At 45.6% G+C, this 20,894-nt stretch overlaps 2 protein-coding genes and 1 long non-coding RNA gene across 4 annotated transcripts; 1 reads left to right on the plus strand and 2 right to left on the minus strand.

Annotated features, from left to right (window-relative positions):
* Positions 1-340: 340 nt before the first annotated feature.
* Positions 341-14,267, plus strand: TCTN1 (tectonic family member 1). The gene is made up of 14 exons (XM_061466376.1): positions 341-581; positions 2,113-2,233; positions 4,223-4,353; positions 5,111-5,277; positions 5,498-5,585; positions 6,464-6,573; positions 8,711-8,731; positions 8,992-9,117; positions 9,700-9,825; positions 10,227-10,309; positions 10,656-10,796; positions 11,088-11,244; positions 12,290-12,415; positions 12,757-14,267. Exons 1-14 carry the CDS (start codon positions 428-430, stop codon positions 12,898-12,900), a joined length of 1,695 nt encoding a protein of 564 aa, XP_061322360.1. The 5' UTR covers positions 341-427; the 3' UTR covers positions 12,901-14,267.
* On the minus strand, positions 590-12,225 carry LOC133275992 (uncharacterized). Of its 2 annotated transcripts, none has more exons than XR_009745753.1 (4): positions 11,227-12,225; positions 5,465-5,579; positions 4,185-4,351; positions 590-1,505 (listed from the first exon to the last, which is right to left on the minus strand). It is a non-coding gene; the product is annotated as an uncharacterized LOC133275992 (long non-coding RNA). The 2 variants fall into 2 exon arrangements; XR_009745754.1 differs by lacking the exon at positions 590-1,505 and adding an exon at positions 1,514-1,623.
* On the minus strand, positions 14,180-20,250 carry HVCN1 (hydrogen voltage gated channel 1). Its single transcript, XM_061466374.1, has 6 exons — positions 20,116-20,250; positions 18,316-18,548; positions 17,708-17,812; positions 17,032-17,263; positions 14,858-14,970; positions 14,180-14,539 (listed from the first exon to the last, which is right to left on the minus strand). The coding sequence occupies exons 2-6, from the start codon at positions 18,511-18,513 to the stop codon at positions 14,474-14,476; spliced, it is 714 nt and encodes a 237-aa protein (XP_061322358.1). The 5' UTR covers positions 18,514-18,548; positions 20,116-20,250; the 3' UTR covers positions 14,180-14,473.
* Positions 20,251-20,894: the final 644 nt, after the last annotated feature.

Here is a 20,894-nt window from a genome sequence, read left to right on the forward strand (position 1 = left end):
ACTTTTTCCTCTTGCCCTTGGCTTAGCACCGAGGGCCACCGACACCCAAGTTACAGCCGCGCTGGGCGGCTTCTGACAGGGCTGGGTGGCACAAGTGGGTGCTTGAGGCAGCCATAATGGAGGCTCTGAGGTGAGCGGAGTGGCCTCACAGGAGGCCATACCCAGGCAGAGGCTCAGTGTGTCGCCTCACCCCACATCTCCCTGCAACGAATGGGGCTGAGGGCGGCAGGAAGCAACAGCCAGACAAGACCCAGCCTCCCCTCGCCACCCGCCATGGCGCCAGAGCGCACAACCCCGTCCCCATCCAGCCCCACTACCTCAGACACCCTCCCGTCATGCCCCGGGAGGGCGGGAACTCGCGCTTCCCGTGATGCCCCGCGCTCCCTGGCAACCGCGCCGTTGCTAGGGGCGGCCGGCAGCGTCTGTTATGGCGGCGGCGCTGGGGTTCGGGGCCTTCCTCATCCTCCTCCTCCCGCCGCCGCTCCGGGCAGCAGAGCCGAGGGAGGATCCCGGAGCGCCACCGGAGACCAGCGCGGCCGTCCCGGCGCGGACCCGCAGAGGGCCCGCTCCGGTTACGGACGGTGGGTGCCTTAGGGCTTCTGCGCGGCACCGGCGGCTATTGCCGGGCAAGGGAAACCTGCTTCTCCGTGGGGATTTACCGGGGCTGTGCTGCAGCTGTGCTCCGAGCACCCCTCTCTAGCAGCACCCCAAGCCAGGCGGGGCTCAGGGCTTCCTCAGGCAGGTTTACAACCCTACAGTACCGCTACACAGCCGCTGGGTACGCTGATCCTGGCATGCACGGCCAGGATACAGGTCCCCCTGCCCACCCAGCACCCTGCTCTGAGCCCATGGGGCACAGCCTGGCCTGGCAGAGGGGACCCAGGCTCACCCTGTGTGTGCTGGAGATCTCCCAGCCGAGCTGGTGGCACACACAGTTTGCTCCAAGACTCGGAACTCGGCCCCAGCTCTGTGCGTTTATAGTGATGCTATGGCAAGATAGATGACGGATCGTTGTTTGGTTTCCTACTGTCTCCTAATCGGCAGGTATACTTTAACTTTTGGTTTCCCAGTGTTGTTGCCAACTGTTCAGCTTGCCTGGGTTACTTGCCAAATTAAACATGTCCCGGTGTGTACCCATCCTTAGGGAAAAAGAGACTTAAATCTCTGATCTCAGAGATACAACCTCCCAACCTAATCATCTGTGTTTAAACTTACCTTGTTTACGAGGTGAGCTAAGGATTGCAGTGCTAAACTCAGTGAACGGAACAGTCAGAGCATCAGAGATTCCAGGAAATACCTGGATACTGTTCAGATGGTCAGAGAACATCCGAGAGGCCATAAAGAAATGGGCAAGAGTCAAAATAAAAGCAGCATTAGTTAGGAAAATGAATGTTGTTTGAATGTCTTCCCTACAGAGCTGGGCTTCATTTTCTTCACTCTGTTGTTCTTAAGTCAGTATTTATTACAGAATACCAGCTCTCAAACCCACTTCATTAGAGTAATAGCTTGTTTGAATTTATAAACTTGAAAACCCAAGAATGTTTAAGAAGTTACCAAGTGTATTTTATCAAGCCAGCTTACAGTATTGGTAGCACTTTCTATTATTACAATATTTCACAGTGTCTAAAGAGAGGAGAAACAACAAAGTCAACTATGGTTACATTGGCACATCGGGAAAACATATTACTGGACCTTGGGACATGCTCAATACTTGTAAACATCTCACTGCTCTATCAAAATGTTTCCTTTTTTGTTTGTTTTCCCAATAAGCTGAACAAGCAAGAAGTGAGCCTTGTTTATATCTCTTCCCCCCTCTGCAGGGCTGGGTATATTTTCATACCTTTGAAACTCCTATAACATTGCTTTTTTGATTTCATAGGGAACACAGCAGCAGGTTTTAGTATGCCCTTGGTTTTGTTCTTGTGTCCCACATAGATTTGCTAAGTAGCAAAAAAGATAGCTTTAGAAAATGACTTTTTAAAGGCACATGAATTTGGATATAGACTTTGGACCATTGTCAGAAACAAGGTGAGGTGAAGAATGGAAGTGTTGGGGAACATGCTGTAGTGTGTAAAGTTTCAGTTCTAATTTCAATCTCTCCCTCCCCCTCAGTTGCCAAGCTGTGTGTTTGTGACCTGCTGGTGGCACAATGTGATGTGAATTGCTGCTGTGACCCTGATTGCAGTGCAGCAGATTTCAGCCTCTTCACTACCTGTTCAGTTCCTGTGGTCACGTAAGTGCATAAGCAGCTGTGTGAAGTAAAATCTTATTTGCTGCATGCATCTGTAAGGGCTCTATTAACAAATCCTATCCACTCTCCCTCTCCATTCTAACTCCTGCCTACCCTTTGACCAGTCCTTCCTGCACTAGGCATGAAAACTTTTGTCCCCAACCAGGTAGAACAACAAATTGTCCTCTCACCTGTTTCTCTTTGACTTATTCCCTCATTTCTGAACTCATACTCCTTGCTTTTCTCCTCTTTCCTTGTTTATGGGTACTTAAGTGGTGATACCTTCTGTTGGGCCAAGAATAATGCATCTTTAAACTTAAATCAATACAATGCAGTGTCTGGAGTTAAAGCTGATACCATGGGACCATCTAGTCACCCCCTTCAGTCATCAGCAATTTATCAGTAACCTCTTTCATTATGGTTTATGATATCAGATAGAAACTTGATCAATTCAGGGCTTAATGAACAAGTTTGAGCATTGTTCTGGTCCTCATTTTACAAGTCAGCATCCCAACCTGCTGCCTCACTGCCAGTCCGTCACATTAGAAACAGTGAAATCTAACATTATATCAATAAGTTAATGCCAATAATTATTTCTTTGCTATTTACAGTCTCTGTGAAACCACTCTCACCCAATTTCATCTCAAAAAGGAGTTAAGAAAGCTCCTTCAAATCTGTAATGTAAAAAAGTCTCTCGGTGACTTTTCAGAACAAAAAGTACAGCTCTTCAACCCACCTTCTGCATAAGTCATGCCAATGTGAACACTGGGGTTTATTCTTGGTGCTTTGAAATTTGAATTAGCAGTCATCCCAGACCATGGGTTCTTATTGTTCTTGCACACAATGACTACTGATTCCCATTTATAGATATCAGAAAGGTCTAATCAGCGCCTTCCTGAGTGACAGTTTCATTGTCTCGGGTGACTGTTCTGTCTTTGTCAACTAGAAATGTATAAAATGAAGTTGTGTTTCTTTTCCCAAAGTCTTTTGTGTAAAATGTTTCTTTTACAGGAAAATCCATGGGATTTTCAATGGCTGCAAGGACTGTGGATCTCATTATTTACATCTAGATTTATAAACATCAGTGTAATTGTGTTAGTTACTGAAAGGGTTTGACTGATCCCAAGTAAGAGGCGATGTGGCCTCGGAAACAGCAGAGAAAGGGCATTTGATTTAGGATGTGAATGCTACTAACAAATGCTTTACTTCATGGAAGAGTTTAACTCCATACTTAAGAGGCATTTCACTTCTTCAGTATCTCTCCTTGACTGTTTTAACCCTGCCCCAGCACCAGTTTCACAGGAATCATCATCTTTTATTTCCGGCATGTAGGACACACCAGTGCTCTTCAGGGTATGAACTGGCACATTCACTGCCACAGTTCTGGGCTGCTGTGGATGAGCCCATGGCACATCTACAAATACTTTGTTAGACTGGAGTGAGTTATTTCACCCTCCTGTCTCTGCCATTTCTTTTACGTGTATCTCAAGTAGGACTTCCTGCCCCAAGTGAATATTATTCCAATATTCACAAAACTGACCTTTTTTTTTGGTCTACATGCCATTATGTCACCCTAAAGGTCATACTTCCCACTTGTGTTGTATAAATAAGAGTGCTTCTGAGCTGTGTATACTGTGTGGGACCCTCTGCAATTTGTGGTGTCTCACACCACATGGATCCCATCCAACTTCTCATTTTAGCTCTAATATTATTAGTGTCAGGTTCTCCCCTTTCCCGTCTCCCACCTTTCTTCATGTTGCTGCTCAATTTCCACTGCTAGATAAAAGCTGTTGGAGAATTCTCTATTATTTATTACTAAGCACACAGTAAAAAACAATATAAGCCTTCAAAGGAGACACAATTGCAGTACGTTATGTTAAAACAGTAATCTCGTGCTTTTTTTTGATGCTGCCTAAATACATGAAAAGAACTTGAAAATACGGTCAATACTCACTTGAAGTAGGTCACTGATTTTATTATTATTGCTTGCAGAGGTGACAGCCGTCTGTGTAGTCAGAAAGCTGCCATATATTCACTTGATGTTGAAGCAAATCCACCAGAAAGAGTATTTAAATTAATCGACCAAGTCAATCCCAGTATTTTCTGCATTCATGCTACAAACTGTAAGTAAGAACTGTTGCTAATATTAAGCACTGTGGTGTTATTTTTGTAAGCTCTTTAGATACCAGAAACAGACTAAAATTAGAACTAACTAAACCTGTCAAAAAACTGGTTATTCTGCAGGTTCACCGTCCTTATGTTGTAATCCTTTCACTTGTGAAACTGTGAAGATAAAACATCTCTAATTCTTAGTTTCTCTGTTGGAAAAAAAAATAAACTGTTTTGTGGGGTTTATTTGTTTTTAAATAATTTATCATCATAATATTTAAAGTTGTCATATGGGAAACTAACTCCTTCCTGATCAGTTACTGTAACTATGTAATAGCCACCAGTGGTACAAATCCGTTATGCCCAGCTTTGGGAAGAAGTGACTTGCTGGGAAGGAGTTATCAGTGCTGTGTTCTCTTAACTAACATACAGTCAGAATTAAATTATCTGAATACTTCAATGGGATCTGTAGACACTAACTGACAAGTCTTTGTTTTGTAACATAGGCTGCTAGAAACCATGGTTTTGAGAGTAAGGGACTTACCCTTTTCCTTACGTTTGTGCTTTCATGGACCTGGGGGAAATAATGGGTTGAGATACTGCTTAGGTTTTCTTTTAAATAAAATAGAAAGCTTTTCTTAGAGAAAAGCTGTGTTAATATTTTTCTATTGCTGAGTTTTTAATGACTCCAGAAGGAAAAAAATGTTACTAAATGCTGTTTCTGTATCTTTTATCCCCAAAGTTCTCCTATTCTTTAAAATGTTTTGACAGATGAACAAGCACTCACCTTCAGTTCCCCTGAAATTCCTACTTCTGAGAATTTTGATCAATTGCTTAAGCAGTTTGGAAGTGCTACTTTCAGTGCTGAGCCTGAGAGCTGGGACATGAACACAGATGATCAGAATCTGTCTGACGCAAATGAAACTTACAGATACCAGGTAAATAATGATCTGATGCAATTAGTGTTAGATTGAAGTAAGCATTGTTTGCATCTGCTTTTAAAAACATGCAGTTCTTCTGGAAGAGACAAACTTTATCTTGGCCTTTAAATTTTGAAATGTAAAAATAAGAAGTGTAGCGTTTTGTGTTGGCTTACTTAAAAAGTGAACTAGAACTGAAGCGTACCTGTACACTGGAATATATTCTTTTGTTTGGCAGTATGGTGTTCCTATACAGACAGTGGATGCATTCCTGAGACTGCCTAGTCCTGTGGTCTCCTCTTGGTGCTCTGATGAAAATCCTGCAGGTTAGAAACTGCATTTGAATTCAAGTTTCGTTTGCTTTAGAGTGTTCTGCTCTGACTTGATCTTAATCAGTCAGTAAATTGGCACACACAGAGATGTAAATTCAGATAAGGATTCATGAACAAACTGTTCATGTTTCCACTCCTCTGGGTTTATTTTTAGGCATAGATTGGAAGTTGTGTTGCATCTATGTTAAACATTCAAAGTTAGATATGTAAATCCTTGAGAATCTTGTTAATGGGGTGTTTATCCAACAATAAAACATCCTCTTTGGCATAACTGGTTTAATAGAATAGCACAAGGGTGACACCCTGAGGGAAGAGGGTATTACACAAAGCAAGACCTAACCGGGCAACCTTTGTAAGATGCCTCTTACAACAGTGAGGTTCCTTTCACAGCCTGAATGCAAGTCAAGGCAGACTTGCAGGCTTGAGCTCTACATTTTAATCTTTCACACAGTTTTTTTTCTCCTCTGCAGAGAGGGAGGGAAAAAGAAAAAGCCACAACCAAACACACAGTTTCCAAACCCCACTGTTGTTATTAAATATGGTATCATAACAATCATGCTGACCGTAAGAAAACTGAAGTTTCTTGTGAAATGAAGAAATCTCATAAGATCTCGAAACTGAAGTAATACATTTTCAGCTGGCTTTTATTAAGCTTTTTTATTAAGCTTCTTTTTATTAAGCTTGTTAAAAAATAGTGTTTTGTCTCAGCACTTTGGCAGAATCTAAGAAAGTATCAGTCTTTATAGCTCACACAAACCCTTACCTGCAATAGGATTTACACTTACTTATACTTGAGGTGCTTAGATTTTTATTTCTGGTGTTTATAATTACACTTTAACTTCCTTCAGTAATTCTTTGTGGCTTTTTTCCAGGCTTTTTAGTAAACCAGGCTACAAAATGCATTAGATCAGTAAGTGTGGAAAAATGCGAAAACATTCAAGCAATTAGTATGCTGTTCTACATCAACTCCAGCATTTTAGCAGTGAGTATGATTTGTAGCAGTCATACAGCTGACCATTGATATATCATTTGTATCTACAGATTTAAGTCAATTCTATTTGCTAAAGAGTATGGTGCTTTACTGGGTTGGGAAAAACCACCTCCCTGTGCAATGGACTTTTCTACAGAAAGCCTTGGGAAATGTTTTTACTTCAGGCTTTGGTAGCAGAAGCATTTACTGTGCTCTGCTTGGCCAACAAAAATAATGGTCTTGAAGAGACAAGCCTGTTCCTGAGCTTGTGCTTACTGCAGTGGCAGCAGCTTTAGGCTTTTGTGCTTGTTCAAGCTCTTCCAAGAAGCCTGTTACCAGAGTGCATAAGAAGTCTGAGCTTTAACGAGTTGAGAAACCTTTGTACTTAAAGAAGAACTTGTAAGGTTTAATCCTCTGCATAGATACACCTTTCTTACACACCTCAGTTTTTAATAGTAGGGTATTGTACATGCATACTGAGCCTTCCTTTTATAGTCCTCCAACAACATGACCTTTTAACCCACTGAGAGCAAATTTGTTTGTATCCAGCCTACTCCCAATACAGCCTGTGGTTATTTTTCAAAGTTAAGCTTACTTTTTCATTCCTTTTTAAAGTGGAGGATGATGTCTCATGTAGAAATAAATCCCCTTTCAACAGGAAAGGAAAGCCCCTTAAATAGTTCATGTTCTCACAGGTGGGATCATTCTCCTGCTTATTGAGGACCTCATTAAAATCAGCACATTTGTTGCACACAGATGTCAGCTTTTGGTCATCCTGCTGGGGAACAGTTAGAGAAAACTCTGCCTCAGAAGGGCATTGAGTGTTTCTGTGTGTATGCAGAATTGACGTTCTTGGTGGCTGTAGAACCAGGAATAACAAGCTTGCCTCAGGACAAGCTCCAAGCAGATGAATGTTTTTGAATTCAAAGGTGAATTCCCCTTTCTCACTAGAACCCATGTGCTGCTTGCCAGTGACAGCAGCCCAGCTCAGGAGAGGCCAGAATTCTGTCCAAAGTACGTTGGACATTCAGGAAGGATCAGATGCAAGAACTGGAGAGCGCTGAGTAGATGCTGGAGATGGTCTGTAGGAAGCTCCCCTTCCCAAAGGGAGCTGAAGATGGGTATGACAACAGAAAAGTGACTTGGTACTAGGGACAGGGCAGAGCAGGGAGCCCTTCCAGTGCCAGCAGGTGGAGCTGCTGGCAAAAGATACGGCAGAAACCCGGGGAGCCCCCGGTGAGAGGACTGGTACAGCAGTTCCTTCAGAAACCCCATCATAATGAACCCATACTCACTGCCAGGCCGGGCAGCTTGAGGGATATGAAGCTCTTGGTAATTGTGGCACTTAATCTCTGCTCTCTCCCATGGCCTGTCCAGCAGACCCAGGGGCATTCTGATGGCTGAGCTATACCTCAAGGTGTAGATATAAATATGACTGATGACCTTGGGCTGACATTTCTGTGTTTCCATGAAATTTCAGTGGAAATTTTCCTGTGGGGCAACTGTGCATGTCCATGTGCTGTATTACAAGAGGGATACTTGCTTCTCATTTCATTGTACTGTGAAGCTATGGACTTACTACTATCAGAACGGCACAACAAAACCTCTTTATTCCTTCGGGAAGGAACAGCCTGGCAGACTTCCTGAACTGGCAGTCTCCGGTTAGTTACAAGTGGTGTTGCACAGAGCTGCAGTAGGAACAATGTTCTCTGACGCCCTCAATGGGTCACAATAACAGTCATCACCTTTCTGATGCAAGTAAACTTTTCCAGTGTTTCTGAGTTGCAAATACAGTGTCCAAGGGAAACACTGGATTCATCTACTACTTGACGAATGCAGTAGATGTTTGTTGGGGATGTAGTCTAGCTAGGCCTGAGGGAAAACTAATGGAAGTCACTAAGACATTTTCCAGTAACTGTCAGAGGAAGAAGAGGACTGGACTATAAGATTTTGCCTACTAGCCATGAAGAGCAGCCATTGTTTTCACACTACCGTATTGTATTTCCAATAACTTCCATGATATAAAAGTTATTGTAATGATAGAGAGTTAAATTGGCAAAGCAGTTAAGCCTTAAATGCTTTACTTAGCTGTTCCTTGTATTAAGTCATGTTTGCTGTCATTTAAATGTGCTCTTTTATTCTTCCCTAGGTGCCTAAGTCAAGTCAGATGGTGAGTATCCTTCTAACTTAGTGGGAAGAGCTGGGGGAAAAATTCTTACTTGGTTATAGTCAGTGGGAGCTTTTTTCACTGACTTCATCAGAACAGGGACTTTATCCTTAATCTTTACAGTAAAAATATGGTACCAGAATGTAATATAGTAGTTGTTCTGAGGACTGTTGACAGAACCCAGAAGGGTCACAAATACAATACAAAAAAAGCCAAAAATAATTCTACACAATACTCAGAAATGACATGAATTTGCTTTTCAGGTGAATATTTCTGTCCAGTCCATATCTGTCCAGTCTCTAAATGGAACACGGACTTTACTTAATGATAGTGATGTCCTCAGGCTCCCCATGATTTTGGATGAACTGTGCATAAATGTAGTTCTTGGGGTAGGTATGACAGTTCTTTTTCTCCTCATGTTTGATGGAAAGCATCTATGCATCAAATCACTTCTGAGTCACAAACTGCAAAGATGTGAGAAGGGCCTTGCATGGTTTCCATGTATTTGACATCTCCCAAGCAAATGTGACAGGAGAAACACTGACTTTGGGAAAACGGGAGTATTTTGCAACAAAATAATAACTATATGCAACATAACATGGAGACAGGATGAAATCCTTTTCTATTATGACTGTGTGTATATGGCATAACAGATAATAAAATGAGCTTAGACTCTCCATTATGCTTGGGAGATGTTGACTTCAGGCACAGTGGTGACAGAGGCAGAGGAACACACAGTGCACGTCATCTCAGCTTTAAACCTTAAATGAACATTGGCCTTATGCTTAGAAGAGGTTTTCCAAGAAGCCAGTTTTGAAGAGGCTCCAGCCTTTAGAGGCTTTACTGTGTACTTGAGTGTTCCTTAAGCAAGGAAGAAAGAAAAAATATTTGCATACTTCTAAATTCCTCTTCTCTAGTTTCATCCTCTTACGTATTTATTCTAATTAATATCTAAAATGTTGAATTTTCAGGTGAGCTATCACATTACATACACAGATGCAGGAGAAATAATAGAAGCAGCTGGTGCTTTTGTCTTGGGGGCAATTAACAAAGAAGCACTTTCAATAGAGCAGAGCTTCGAAATCAGCTTTACTCAGGTAACTGCTGGAGATGTTACGGGTGACTTGGTGAAAGACATTTAATTACAAAACTTATTAAACTTGAATTGGAACAGTTGTTAGCAGCAAGGTAAAATATAACCTGCTCTGGGTACACAAATGAGGCAGCACCGGAGAACTGGGCAATAATGGCCTCCAAAGTCTGGTTTTCACATTTGGAAGATGCATCTTGTGACTCTCTATAACTGTATCCAGTGACAGAAAAGCCTGCACCAATGTTAAGAGAATTGTTACAAGCTTACTGTTACCATCTTACCACTATCATTGTTCAAGGCAATCCTTGAACAATCCTTAATAATCCTAAAATAACTGAAATATTTCTATGTTTTCCAACCATTTCAGTACAGGATGAGAACTAATACCGTATGTTTGCATTGCAGGTAAATACAACACCAGTTCCTCTCAGTGGTAATCCTGGTTATGTTGTTGGACTGCCTGTAAGAGCAGGCTTCCGGACACAAGGATATCCTTTCCCTGTTGAAATTGTCTGCAGCACTTTCACTGGTCCAGCCTCACAAACACTTTCTAGCACGGGCATCTATAATACATTATCTGTTCTTTACCCAGTGTAAAAGTGTGCTTTTGGGCTGTATTTTAGAAGTGGCTTATGACTCAGTCCTGACTGCAATCTCCTGAGACTGTTTAGTGAAACAGATTCAGACCTTCTTTGTACGCTCCAGTGCTTCTTTGCAGTGTAAGAGGAGTCTTGAGCTATTGTAGCATTTTCAGCTATATTTTAAGGATATGACTGAGGATTCTTTCTTCACGATATACATCAAGTATTGAATTTCCCTTTAACCGTGTGTTACATCTGGCATCATTCAAAATACTAACAAATACAGTCAACTTACCATCCTGCAAAGTACATCTGCCCAGGACTGTCTGGCGGCACAGGGAGCCAGAGCCCCAGTGTTATTTGGTTATAACATGATATCAGGCTGTAAGTTACGGTAAGAGGCCATTTCTTTTATTATTTAGTGCTTTTAAACTTGCTGACAGCCCTTTCCATTAGCATCTGTTTCAGGTCCTGGGACATTTATACAGCTGGAGGAGTATTGGGAATGGAGTATTTAATTATAAAAAATGTCATTTAATTAATAAGGGTCTTTCTCTTGAAAAGATTGTGTACATTAGCAGCTGTAGCCAGAAGGCTTGAACAGCGCATGAGAGCAAGGAGAAATTATTACTGTGCCAAACTGATAGATTTTGCTTTAATGCATCTCTTTTTTTCTCCCTGGAAGAATGACAGCAGCTATGAAATGCCAGCCTTTGACTCAGGCCCTCCTGGATCTACTGAAAGGACAAAGCTTCCCTGACTACGTGGCTTCATTTGGGAATTCTCAAGCCCAGGATGTGCTTGACTGGGTGCCGATAACTCACCTCTACATTTCAGAACAGGTGAAAGTTACACCACTACCACTGTCCCCTTCACTCTTGCTGTCCTCCCTCCTGAGACCTCTACCTGTACATGTACTGCAGCGCCAGCCTGGGCTTCTCAGGGAAAAATACGGACCTACAGGGAAAAAAAATGCAGAGACAAACTGGAGGAATGACTTCCTGGGATAGTCACAAATGAGGAGTTTAGCTCTTGCTCTAGAAGACAGGGTTTACCTTTAATCAAGCTGCTATCCAGGCTTCTCAGTTATGAATCAGGACAACATGTTAGGTACAGAATGAGTTCTAGCCAGTTTAGATTCTTGCTCTTCAGATGGGGATGAAGCACAATAGGTATGGTTGAAAGAGCAAAGTAACAGAATCAGTGCTTGTCCTTGGTGCTTATATCAGGTTAGAGTAAGAGCAAGAATCCTTTAAAGCACAGAAACAGTATATTTGAGTGACCCAAACACTACATTAATTCCTAACATTCTCTGTACTAGTCTTTCTCCTCCCAACAGCACAGATCCTGCTGTTGGTGTCAGGCAGTGCTGCTTGGCACGTGCTGAATGGCAGCACGCCCTCAGCAACAGCTTGCATATAGATTTCTAACAGGCTTTTGCAACTAAACAGTGAATCATTTCTGTAACCAGAAACTTGACAGTTCACAAAGAAATACCTAAAAATACCTAAGATTGTAGGCTTCAAAATTCTGCCCTGACAGAGCTAAGGATTTCTGCTGAAATAAGTCTTCCTACTAAAAAGAGCCAGCTCAGCACTATCACTGAGAGTCACAGTCCTGCCTCAGGTAGAACAGCCCTGCTTGAAGTGCTGTTTACAGGGTCAGTTTGTCACCTATGGAGAAACTGCTGGGACACCCCTGAGCCAAGGCTGCAATGCCTGTGCTGCCTGCAGAGGCAGCAGTCCAGGGCACAGGCATGGTGTAGGAGTACTGGGAAGCTCCTGGAGCCAGCTTTGTGGGGGCATTCTGCCAGTTTAATAACATGAATAATTAATGTGGCTGTTTCTGTATGAGTCAGACAATGAGAGAATTTATAACACTTTTCAGAGCTCATGCCAAATACCGGTATCACTTGAAATAGAAGTGAGGTGGACTAAATATGGATCCCTAGTCAATCCACAAGCCAGAATAGTGAATGTTACAGCAACGATCACTACCACCACACTAAAGCAGGTATGTAATTCAATTACAGGACCTAAGACAAAAAGAATGGCTTGTTTTGCTTAGGTATCAGCTCTGCAACAGTGACCCAGTTAATCTCCTTATCTAAAAGTAGCACTTCATATTAGACTCTATTATATCCAACAGTTTCTGTTCCAACTCAAACACAACTGTGGGCTACTGGCCAAAACACACTTCAATAAAAAACTATACGTCATTCATGAAAACACATGGAGCTGTATATGAAAAAACAAACTTTTTACAAGTAACAGCTGAGAATATAACCCAGCACAAACAAAGCAGTTGTACAAAGAGAAGGCTGAAGCTAATGACCATTTGTATTTTCGTTGCAGCTTCCCTCAGGAAGGGAAAGGACTATTCCTATAACCAGTTCTGTTGTTTTCACGGATGTTTCGTTACCTGCAGAGCCAGGCTATAAAGCCTGGCCCACCATTAATGCCAAGTTACCCTTTGATTTTTTCTTCCCGTTTGTCTGAGGTAAGTATTCATAAAACCCCTCAAACCAACCACATTTCTGCTTTTTCTGACTTGGAGTTCATTTCCTAAAGAAGAGAGGTTTATCCAGTCGCTGTGAAGAGCCATCAGTTGGTTCTGAATTGTCAACCTGCTGGGTTAAAATAGCCCAGGAGAGAAAGGGTGAATCCTTGTGAGGGCTCTCGGAAGCTTTAGGGCAGAAAAACCCCCACATTAAGTGGAAAGTTCCCAATTCTACCTCTGCCAGGAGGAAAAAAGCTTGAGTCTGAACTTGCTGGTGGCTCTGGCTGCCCAGTCAGCACATGCAGAGCCACCAGCCTCCCACCACATTGGCTGCTCTGCTGAGCAGTGTGGATGCAGGAGGGGAAGCGACAGCTCTAAAGGAAAGTAGGCTTCATTATTCTGTGAATAGCAAAACTAAATTGTTAATTAAAGTAATCATGTGCTATTAGATAAGGCTCTAACTATTTTTGTAGATGAATAAGCCACATATTTCTAGCTATTTTCCCCAAACCACTGATTAATTATACCTTTCTTTACAAATCTGACCAGTTAAGTGATGCTTTCAGGAGAGCTCAATGGCCATTCCAGCTGAAATCAACTGGAGATGCCTGCTACAGTCAACACCTTTCAGAATTCCCACTTACTGAATCTTCTACTGTGAAACAGTCTCTCCACAGAGACCTTCTAGTACCTGAAAAGTGTTCAAACACCAGCCTGGTCCTTCAGAACACATTTTCTAAATGGCTTTTCTGGAGTCTTCGCAGTTCCCAGCAGTGCACTCACCTACACCTGTTCTCACATATTCCAGTTCTTCTAATGCATTGATTTATGAGCTGTGGAAACAAAGAACTTCGTAGCTCAGCGGGCTGCAAACTGACACTTAAAATGGAAGCAGGGATGAGAGAATGCAGTATCAGAAGTCAGATCTGCTGCTGAGAACAAGGCGCTGTTTGACGTAAGATGGCACGTGTTGGCCTCTATTTTGGTGCTGATTTGATTGTCAACTACGGGAGTGGTGTGTTGGTATTTCTGAAACAAGCCTTATATAAATATCAAAGTGGCAGAAGCAGCAACAGAAATGAGGAAACTACCAACACTACGAAAAGAATGGTTGGCACAGGAGAGATGTACCAGTGGTGAATGGTCATCTTGTTGGGAAGCAATGACCTTTCAGCCTGGGTTCTTATCAGTGGTACTGCCAGTTTGTACAAGATGTTACAAACAAAGAACATTATCACTGGAAAAAAATGAACTTATTTCAAATAAGTGGTACTTCCATGGGTTTGTAGCTTGTAAGGATGTGTCTTTATTAAATTACTTTGCAGTCTGGGCTGTACAGCTGTGCAAGGAAGGTCTTATGAAATCACTGTTGTGGGAGGACATGGGATTAATTTTCCACAAAAGTGTTTTTGCAATCCCAAGGTCTAATCAAAGCGTGGTCAAATAGAAAATGTTTATAGAAAACACTTATACAAGAGAAAGCAAAGACACACAAAAACCTTGCAGGTCAGTCTGGTAGATTTCAACACTGCACTTTCCAGGGCAGATTTCCCATCTCGGAAAACCAGCCGCCTACTTTTCCTCGCTGACGAGTCCATGCTGTTTTAGTATCTTGTTAAGCCTTTCAATTTCTTGCTCCTGTAGGAGACAAAAATCAAATCATTCATAGAGCTGTTACCTTAAAATAGTTTTGCAGGTTCCCATAGATCTTCCCACTGCTGTAATGTATCTTGAGCTGCTGTAAAACAGGATGACCTCGCTAGGATAGGGCAGAGGCAGCCGTCATCCCTTTGCAAGAGGAGCTGCTATGGGAAGTACAGGCAGGGTTGTGGCTTTTCAGCCCCACAACTTTCTGATGAGGAAACTAAGCTGAGAGCAGCAACCTTGCAAAAGGTTCCCAGCAGCTCACCCTGGGGAGCAGCCAGCAGGTAAACCTCATATAAATTGTTTTCTTACCTTCTCGACACAGCTGTGTTCCAGTTGTTCAACCTTTGTGGCAAGTTTCAGGTTTATTTGCTTGAGCTTGGACAATTGTTGTTCTGAGCGGGTTTTCACTGATAAAATGATTCCTGTGAAACAATTCACAGTGGATTCGTTTTACAATGCAAAACAGCCCCGAGCAGGAGGTTAACAATACACTGGGTCTGTACTCAAGGAGTTAAATGTGTTTCTCTCGTGCTCTGGTTCTGTCATCTCCAAACCACTCTTCCCAAGTGCTTTTCTTAATGAGGAGGGTTTGAAATTAGCCACCCCAGGGATTCAGATACCAATACCCTGCTGGAAAGAGGCAGTCTGGCCGCTGAGCTGAATTAATCATACTGCCATTCACATCCTCAATTTGAATTCGCTCCCTTGGCACAGCCTGGGGGGATGTAACTGGGGGCAGCTTTGCTGACAACAAAACTCAAAAGGGGCTGTGTTTTAGCTGGTTTCATGTAGTGGGGAGCCTTGTCCTCATCACAGCCTGGGCACAAGGCTCATTCACCCTTGGGGCTGACTGCTCTGGCCCTGTGGAACAGGACATGGACACAGCACATCATCCTCAAGGTGTTTTGGCTTCACCTTGCACAGCTGCACAAAGAGTATGCTCATTCCAGTGGAGGTGTCACTTCTCTACTGAAATACCGTGAGGTTCTTACATGTGAACTCAGCCCCCGCAGTAAAGACATTTTCTTCCCACCCTTTTCTGAGGGGGAAAAACCAAAATAGCCTGGTAAGAGCATCAAGAACATCACGTTCTTCCTACTGAGCGGAGCTCTCCTCCGGCTGCTGACAGAACAACGTGCACAGAGGCAGGCACTGAAGCGTGCGGTGTTTCCAGTGCTACAGGCTGGGCTTCGAGGTTCCTCCCTCAAGACAAAGCAGTGATGCTGCTTATTTGCATTGATAACATCAAACAGTCCCACACCTGCCTGTAACCCGGTCCCTATGGGCAGTGAACCATGAACTGTGCACGGCTCAGACACCACCAAAGCTTGGGGCAGGTTTTTTTTGTCCTCTCTGTTCCTCCAAGTGGGCATGGTGAAAAGCTTTGGGAGGAAACCAGGAGCACCCCAGGATTAAGGGGATTTACTTGTACATGCACTACTGGTTTTCTGCTGTAAAATGGCATGTTAAGAGACACCAAGATTCCAAGGTCAGGCAGCTGCATGCAAATTCAGTTTCTCTCTGACTTTCACTAGAATTAAAAAGAACCACAAAAGCTGCTTTCACATTTACCCCCTTCCCGGACACTTCTGCTGATCAGGGATGTTCTCCCCATGAAAACATCAGCTGGGAGCTGCAGGCAAAGGACACGGCCCCAGCCATCCTTGCCTTTCATTCCAACTAATAAGACCTGGAGCTGCATCAAGTGCAGAGTACTTACCAAGAATGGACTCGTAGGCACAGGACAGCACTTAGGCTGAGGTTTCATGCAGGAATTAGAGATAATCTCATTGCCACATTTTTTTTTTACTCCCAAAATTCCTTCCCCGAGAAGGGAGAAGATGTTTCCAGCTCCACTTGCTTCGGCAGTATCTGAATTCACATCTATTTGCAACAATTACAGTTACAAAAGCAGACTCAGTAAAGTCTGATTTGGGGATATTTATATTCCTCTTTTTATGATAAACCCTTTGAATCCAAGTAAGAAAGATCCAGAGTGGGATCAGGACGTTCCCTGCAGCATCCCTGCAGGGGATGACAGAGTCACAGCAGAACATCAGAGCAGCAAGACCTACTCTGCCATGAAAGTCAACTCAGGAAGGCAGGGTTTTACCCTGTTCCCTTATTGAAACATCACCAAAAGGATCCTACCATGCAAACCAAAGACATGAGCCATTCCCTCCAGGATGCAAGAGCAGATTATAGGTTGTTTTAAGGGGAATGTGCCTGATGCTGCCATGCTAGAGCTGGCCATCACTGAAGGATCACACCAACACAAGCAGCAGATTATTGCTGCTCCAAAGAAATTCCACCCAAATTAAGGCTCCAGCAACAAAAACCAGATGGATGAAACTGAGTTCTCTGGGAGAGCAAGACCATGGGGTCCAGGAGATGACTTTGAAAAGGAAACAAAGACCTAAGCCCAGGTAATGCAGGAAAGGTCAGCAAATCCAGCCCATACAGCAGGGGAAGCTCACACCTACCATTGATAATCCTGGCCACTCGCCACAGCCGCAGCAGGATCAGGAGCCCAACAGCTTCGAACTCATGCTCCCGGAAGATGAGGACGACATCGAGGATGAAGGACACAATGACCACGATCCCATCCAGCACTTCAAACTTGTGGTGAAAGAACTCTCGGCGGTACACGAACACTTTAAACCCCACCTCAACCAGGAAGATAGTTAAAATGGAAAGGGAGAGGTAGTGGAAAACCTGGGAAAAGACAGTGCAAGTTTAGGGTCAGGAAACCCTCCTGCATGCTCATGAGCAGGGCAGCCTGGAAAACCTCCTACATGCGAGGGCATGTCTGGTTTGGCTGTACAAGGGGAAGGGCTGGGGCCTCCTGCTCTAAAGCACAACCAGAGCATGTGGCTGTCAGTGGACTGAAGGTGTGAAGATGACTGAGAGAAGGGTGGTGAGAGTGATTCAGCCCTCCTGCAGCCCAAGGAAACACAAGGCTGCTGCATGGATGGCATGAACTGAGCCAGATTGGTCCCGCATACGGCGGGGCTGTCACACAAGTCTTGGTGAGGCCTTCATCTGTGTGCCTGCAACTGCTGCCTCAGCACAGCTTAAAGTCCAGGTCCTGCTTTGCCCAGTCATCCCATCTAGTAGGCTTTGAACCACTAAAGAGAGCGAAATCACCATGCATTTTACCTTTGGGGTTATATTATATTTGTCCGGATGGATGATTTTCAAGTCCATAAGCAATTCCCCGAGAACCAACAAGGCATCCAGGATGACCAAACAGACAACCAAGATCTGTTGGAGGAGAAGAACCAATATAAACCCCCACCCAGCACAGACAGATCAGCAAGAGGAGCCAATACAGCCTTCAGCTAAACATGCCTCAATGCCCTGGGTCCCCAGTTCAGCTGGTTGTACTTGATGGAGCTTTCTACTGCTCCCACCCAGCACTTCCACTCCTGCAGCCCCGGGTCAGTGGGTTTATTCCTGTGAAGTCTCACCCACATAAAACCTCCTGGGTGCCCACCAAGCCCAGTCATTGCCCAGTGCTTGGTATAGGGGGTGTCTTGGGGAGCTCGAGCTGTGAGCAGCATGCACTGAGGCTTGTCACTGCTCAGGAAACACCTGCACTGGCTGTGGAGCACTGTGTTCCCATGGGACAGCTCAGCTCAGAGGCAGGAGCCACTCTTGCAGCACTGTGACTGCTCACGAGCTCCATCCCACATCAGTTTCATCACAAGTGCCTTTGGCCAGATCTCACCCTCATCTCCCTTCAGCCCAGGTTTGTTCTGCCTCACCTGAAACCTGTGGGAGCTGAAGAGCTTTTTCATCATGTCCTGGAAGGAGACATCCCTCCTGGTGGGCTCCAGCTTGATTTCCGAATCTGGCTGCTTCTCCCCAGCATCCTCCTCCTCTTCCTCCCATTTCTGATAGTCATTACTCCACTGCACTGGGTCATCACCCACCACTGTGAAGTGCTTCAGGTACCTGGACATGGCTCTGGATCAAGCTGGCATCACCCTGCCAATGCCTGAGAGACAAGAACAGAGCATCACCTCCCTGCGAGGGGCTGACCAAGGATGCCAAATCCCTTTCCTTTCACCACAGCAAGTGACAGGAGTGTGACAGTGCTCAGGCACAGCCAGGCGGGTGGCGTGGACGTGCCCTGCTGATGGGAAGTTGCTCAATGGTGGAGCCACATGTTTTGCATCACCTCCCACGGCACGACATGGAGCCCCCGCTGCCTTCCCCAGTGCTGTCTGCACCCCGTCTGCTGCTCTACAATGAGGAACTCGCTCGTGAGGTATTTCCAAACATCTCCAAACAAAGCATTGGTTACAGGAGGAAAAAACACCCGCCCTTACCTCACATCTCATGATGCCAGAAGAGGCACCTGCCAGTTTCCCACTGGAAAGAGCCACTGTGTTTCTAGTAGGCCCTGGTTTTGGTCAGAAGCTGGAAGCAAGTGATTTCCTCCCCTTCATTCATTTTCTCATCACTTACACAACCAGGACAGGCTGCTTGTAGCAACGGGTCTGATACTGCCCTTCCAGTGGCTGCAGTTGCAGCCCAGCTGCCCTGGGCTAACCCTCCATCCTTACCCACCTGCCACAACACTGACCTGAGAAACAGCTGTAACTTCCCTTCTTTAACATCAGGGTCCCAAATCGTTTTACCCTTTACAGCCAAAATAAGCAGGCAATTCCCACACTTCAGCCTGGATGGTGGGCAATGCTGTACAAACCCACCTCTTCTCCCTGCATCCTCCAGAATGCATCCTCCATCCACCCTCCATCACCCTCAGGCATCCTGACTTCAGCCCGTCCCTATGGATGCCCGGTTAGGGCCAGGACCAACCCCAAATCCACAAATGATCCTGGCTGCAGCTCGACACTGGGGACAACTGCAGAAGAGGTTCCATCTGCACCCGCTGTCCTGTTCCCTGGTCACAGCTCACCCTTCCTCATTGGGCTGCCTGGCCCACAAATCCTGCCAAAAACCACATCCCCATCCTCAATGAGGCTGTCCATGCATCCGTCATTGCCAAAGCCATCTGGAGAGCTCAACACAAGCCACTTGTGCCCAAGGGAGCCCCCGTGGGTCTGCCCGTGCCCCCGGGTTGCTCTGCCTCCCCTCACTCCCTGCAGTTGGAGGTCCTGGAGGGCCACCCTGGGCTCCACTCACAGCAGGGGTGGCCTTAGAAGGCACCTCCTTACCCAATGTAGGGGTGCCTCACAGATACAGCACCTTCATTCCAGACCACCAGGCGCTGAGTGGAGCACAGTGGAGCCCCGCAGGGAGCTGCTTCGCCACCATCGACCCCCCCCCCCCCCCCCAGCCTCTTGCGGGATGGCCTCTGGGCTCGCTCAGCCCTCGGGGCCTGGAGCCGTCACCGGTGGATGGAGCAAGCGGGACCGACGCTGCCGTCGGAGCTCCCCGACCTCCCTGAGACCGGAGCAACCGGTCAGCTCCTGGGGCTGGGCGGAGCCCCGGGCCCCGGCGAGACCCCTACCGCGAAGGACGTGGCGGTCCGGGGGGAGGCCCTGCTGCACCTCCCATCCCACCCCACCCCACCCCATCCCCAGGCCGGCACTCACCGCGCCAAGCCCCGCGAGCGTCCCGGCCCCTCTGCCCCCGGTACCGTGCGCGTCCCGGCTGCGCCCGCCGCCCCGCGCTCCCCAGTGCTGCGCGGCCTCCCCCCGGCCCGGCTCCGCCCCCCAGCCAGGGCCGGCCCCACCGTCCGACCGGCCCCGCCCGGAAGACTCCGAACGGGTCCCGAGCCCCGGTCCCCGATCCGACATTCCCCCTCCCCGGCTCCCTACGGCGCGTCCCGGAGCTGTCGAATAGGACCCGCAGGACCGTGGTTCAGACTTCTGTTCTCTTTAAGTTTTAACCAGCCCCAGATCCAGCACAGCTCTGAAATCAAATCGAGTCTCTGCTGGGATCAGAGCTCGGCTGCCGAGCAGGGAGGGACACAGATCAGTCCCACAGAGGAGGTGGAGGCCCAGGGATCGCATGGATTACAGAAGTTTAAAACCTAGAAATGAGGCCGGGATTAACCTGCCTCCACTTACAGGCTCATGTTTTATCTGAAGGCTTCTTCTTATTTAGGGCTCCCTTCAATCTACAAACATGAGCTCATTTGGGAAGTGCCCTAAGCAAACTCAACTGCAAGAACGATCAGGGACCCATCTCTGCTGGGCCAAACCTGAGGTATTTCTGAAGAAATGAAGAAGCATCTCCCCCTTTTGCACTTCTAACACCCAAAGACACTTGTTTCTTGGAAAGTTTCCTCCTAGGGAGTGCCTAAATCTTCTGGAACCTCAGCGTTTTCTAGCACCTCATCCCAATGGTCCATCCTTGTGCGCCTCCCAGG

Source organism: Pezoporus flaviventris, unplaced genomic scaffold (assembly GCF_033815535.1).
Source record: "Pezoporus flaviventris isolate CSIRO_AGI_PZ_B2104156 unplaced genomic scaffold, CSIRO_AGI_Pfla_v1 ptg000041l, whole genome shotgun sequence".
Taxonomy (NCBI): domain Eukaryota; kingdom Metazoa; phylum Chordata; class Aves; order Psittaciformes; family Psittacidae; genus Pezoporus; species Pezoporus flaviventris.

Coding starts and splice junctions, on each gene's coding strand:
- TCTN1 (XM_061466376.1), top strand. CDS start 428: ATGGCGGCGGCGCTGGGGTTCGGGGCCTTCCTCATCCTCCTCCTCCCG. Junction 4,354..5,110: donor CTGCATTCATGCTACAAACT/GTAAGTAAGAAC, acceptor ATGTTTTGACAG/ATGAACAAGCACTCACCTTC. Junction 9,118..9,699: donor GCATAAATGTAGTTCTTGGG/GTAGGTATGACA, acceptor TTGAATTTTCAG/GTGAGCTATCACATTACATA.
- HVCN1 (XM_061466374.1), bottom strand. CDS start 18,513: ATGTCCAGGTACCTGAAGCACTTCACAGTGGTGGGTGATGACCCAGTG. Junction 17,264..17,707: donor AATATAATATAACCCCAAAG/GTAAAATGCATG, acceptor GTCTTTTCCCAG/GTTTTCCACTACCTCTCCCT. Junction 14,971..17,031: donor AGTGGCCAGGATTATCAATG/GTAGGTGTGAGC, acceptor ATTGTTTCACAG/GAATCATTTTATCAGTGAAA.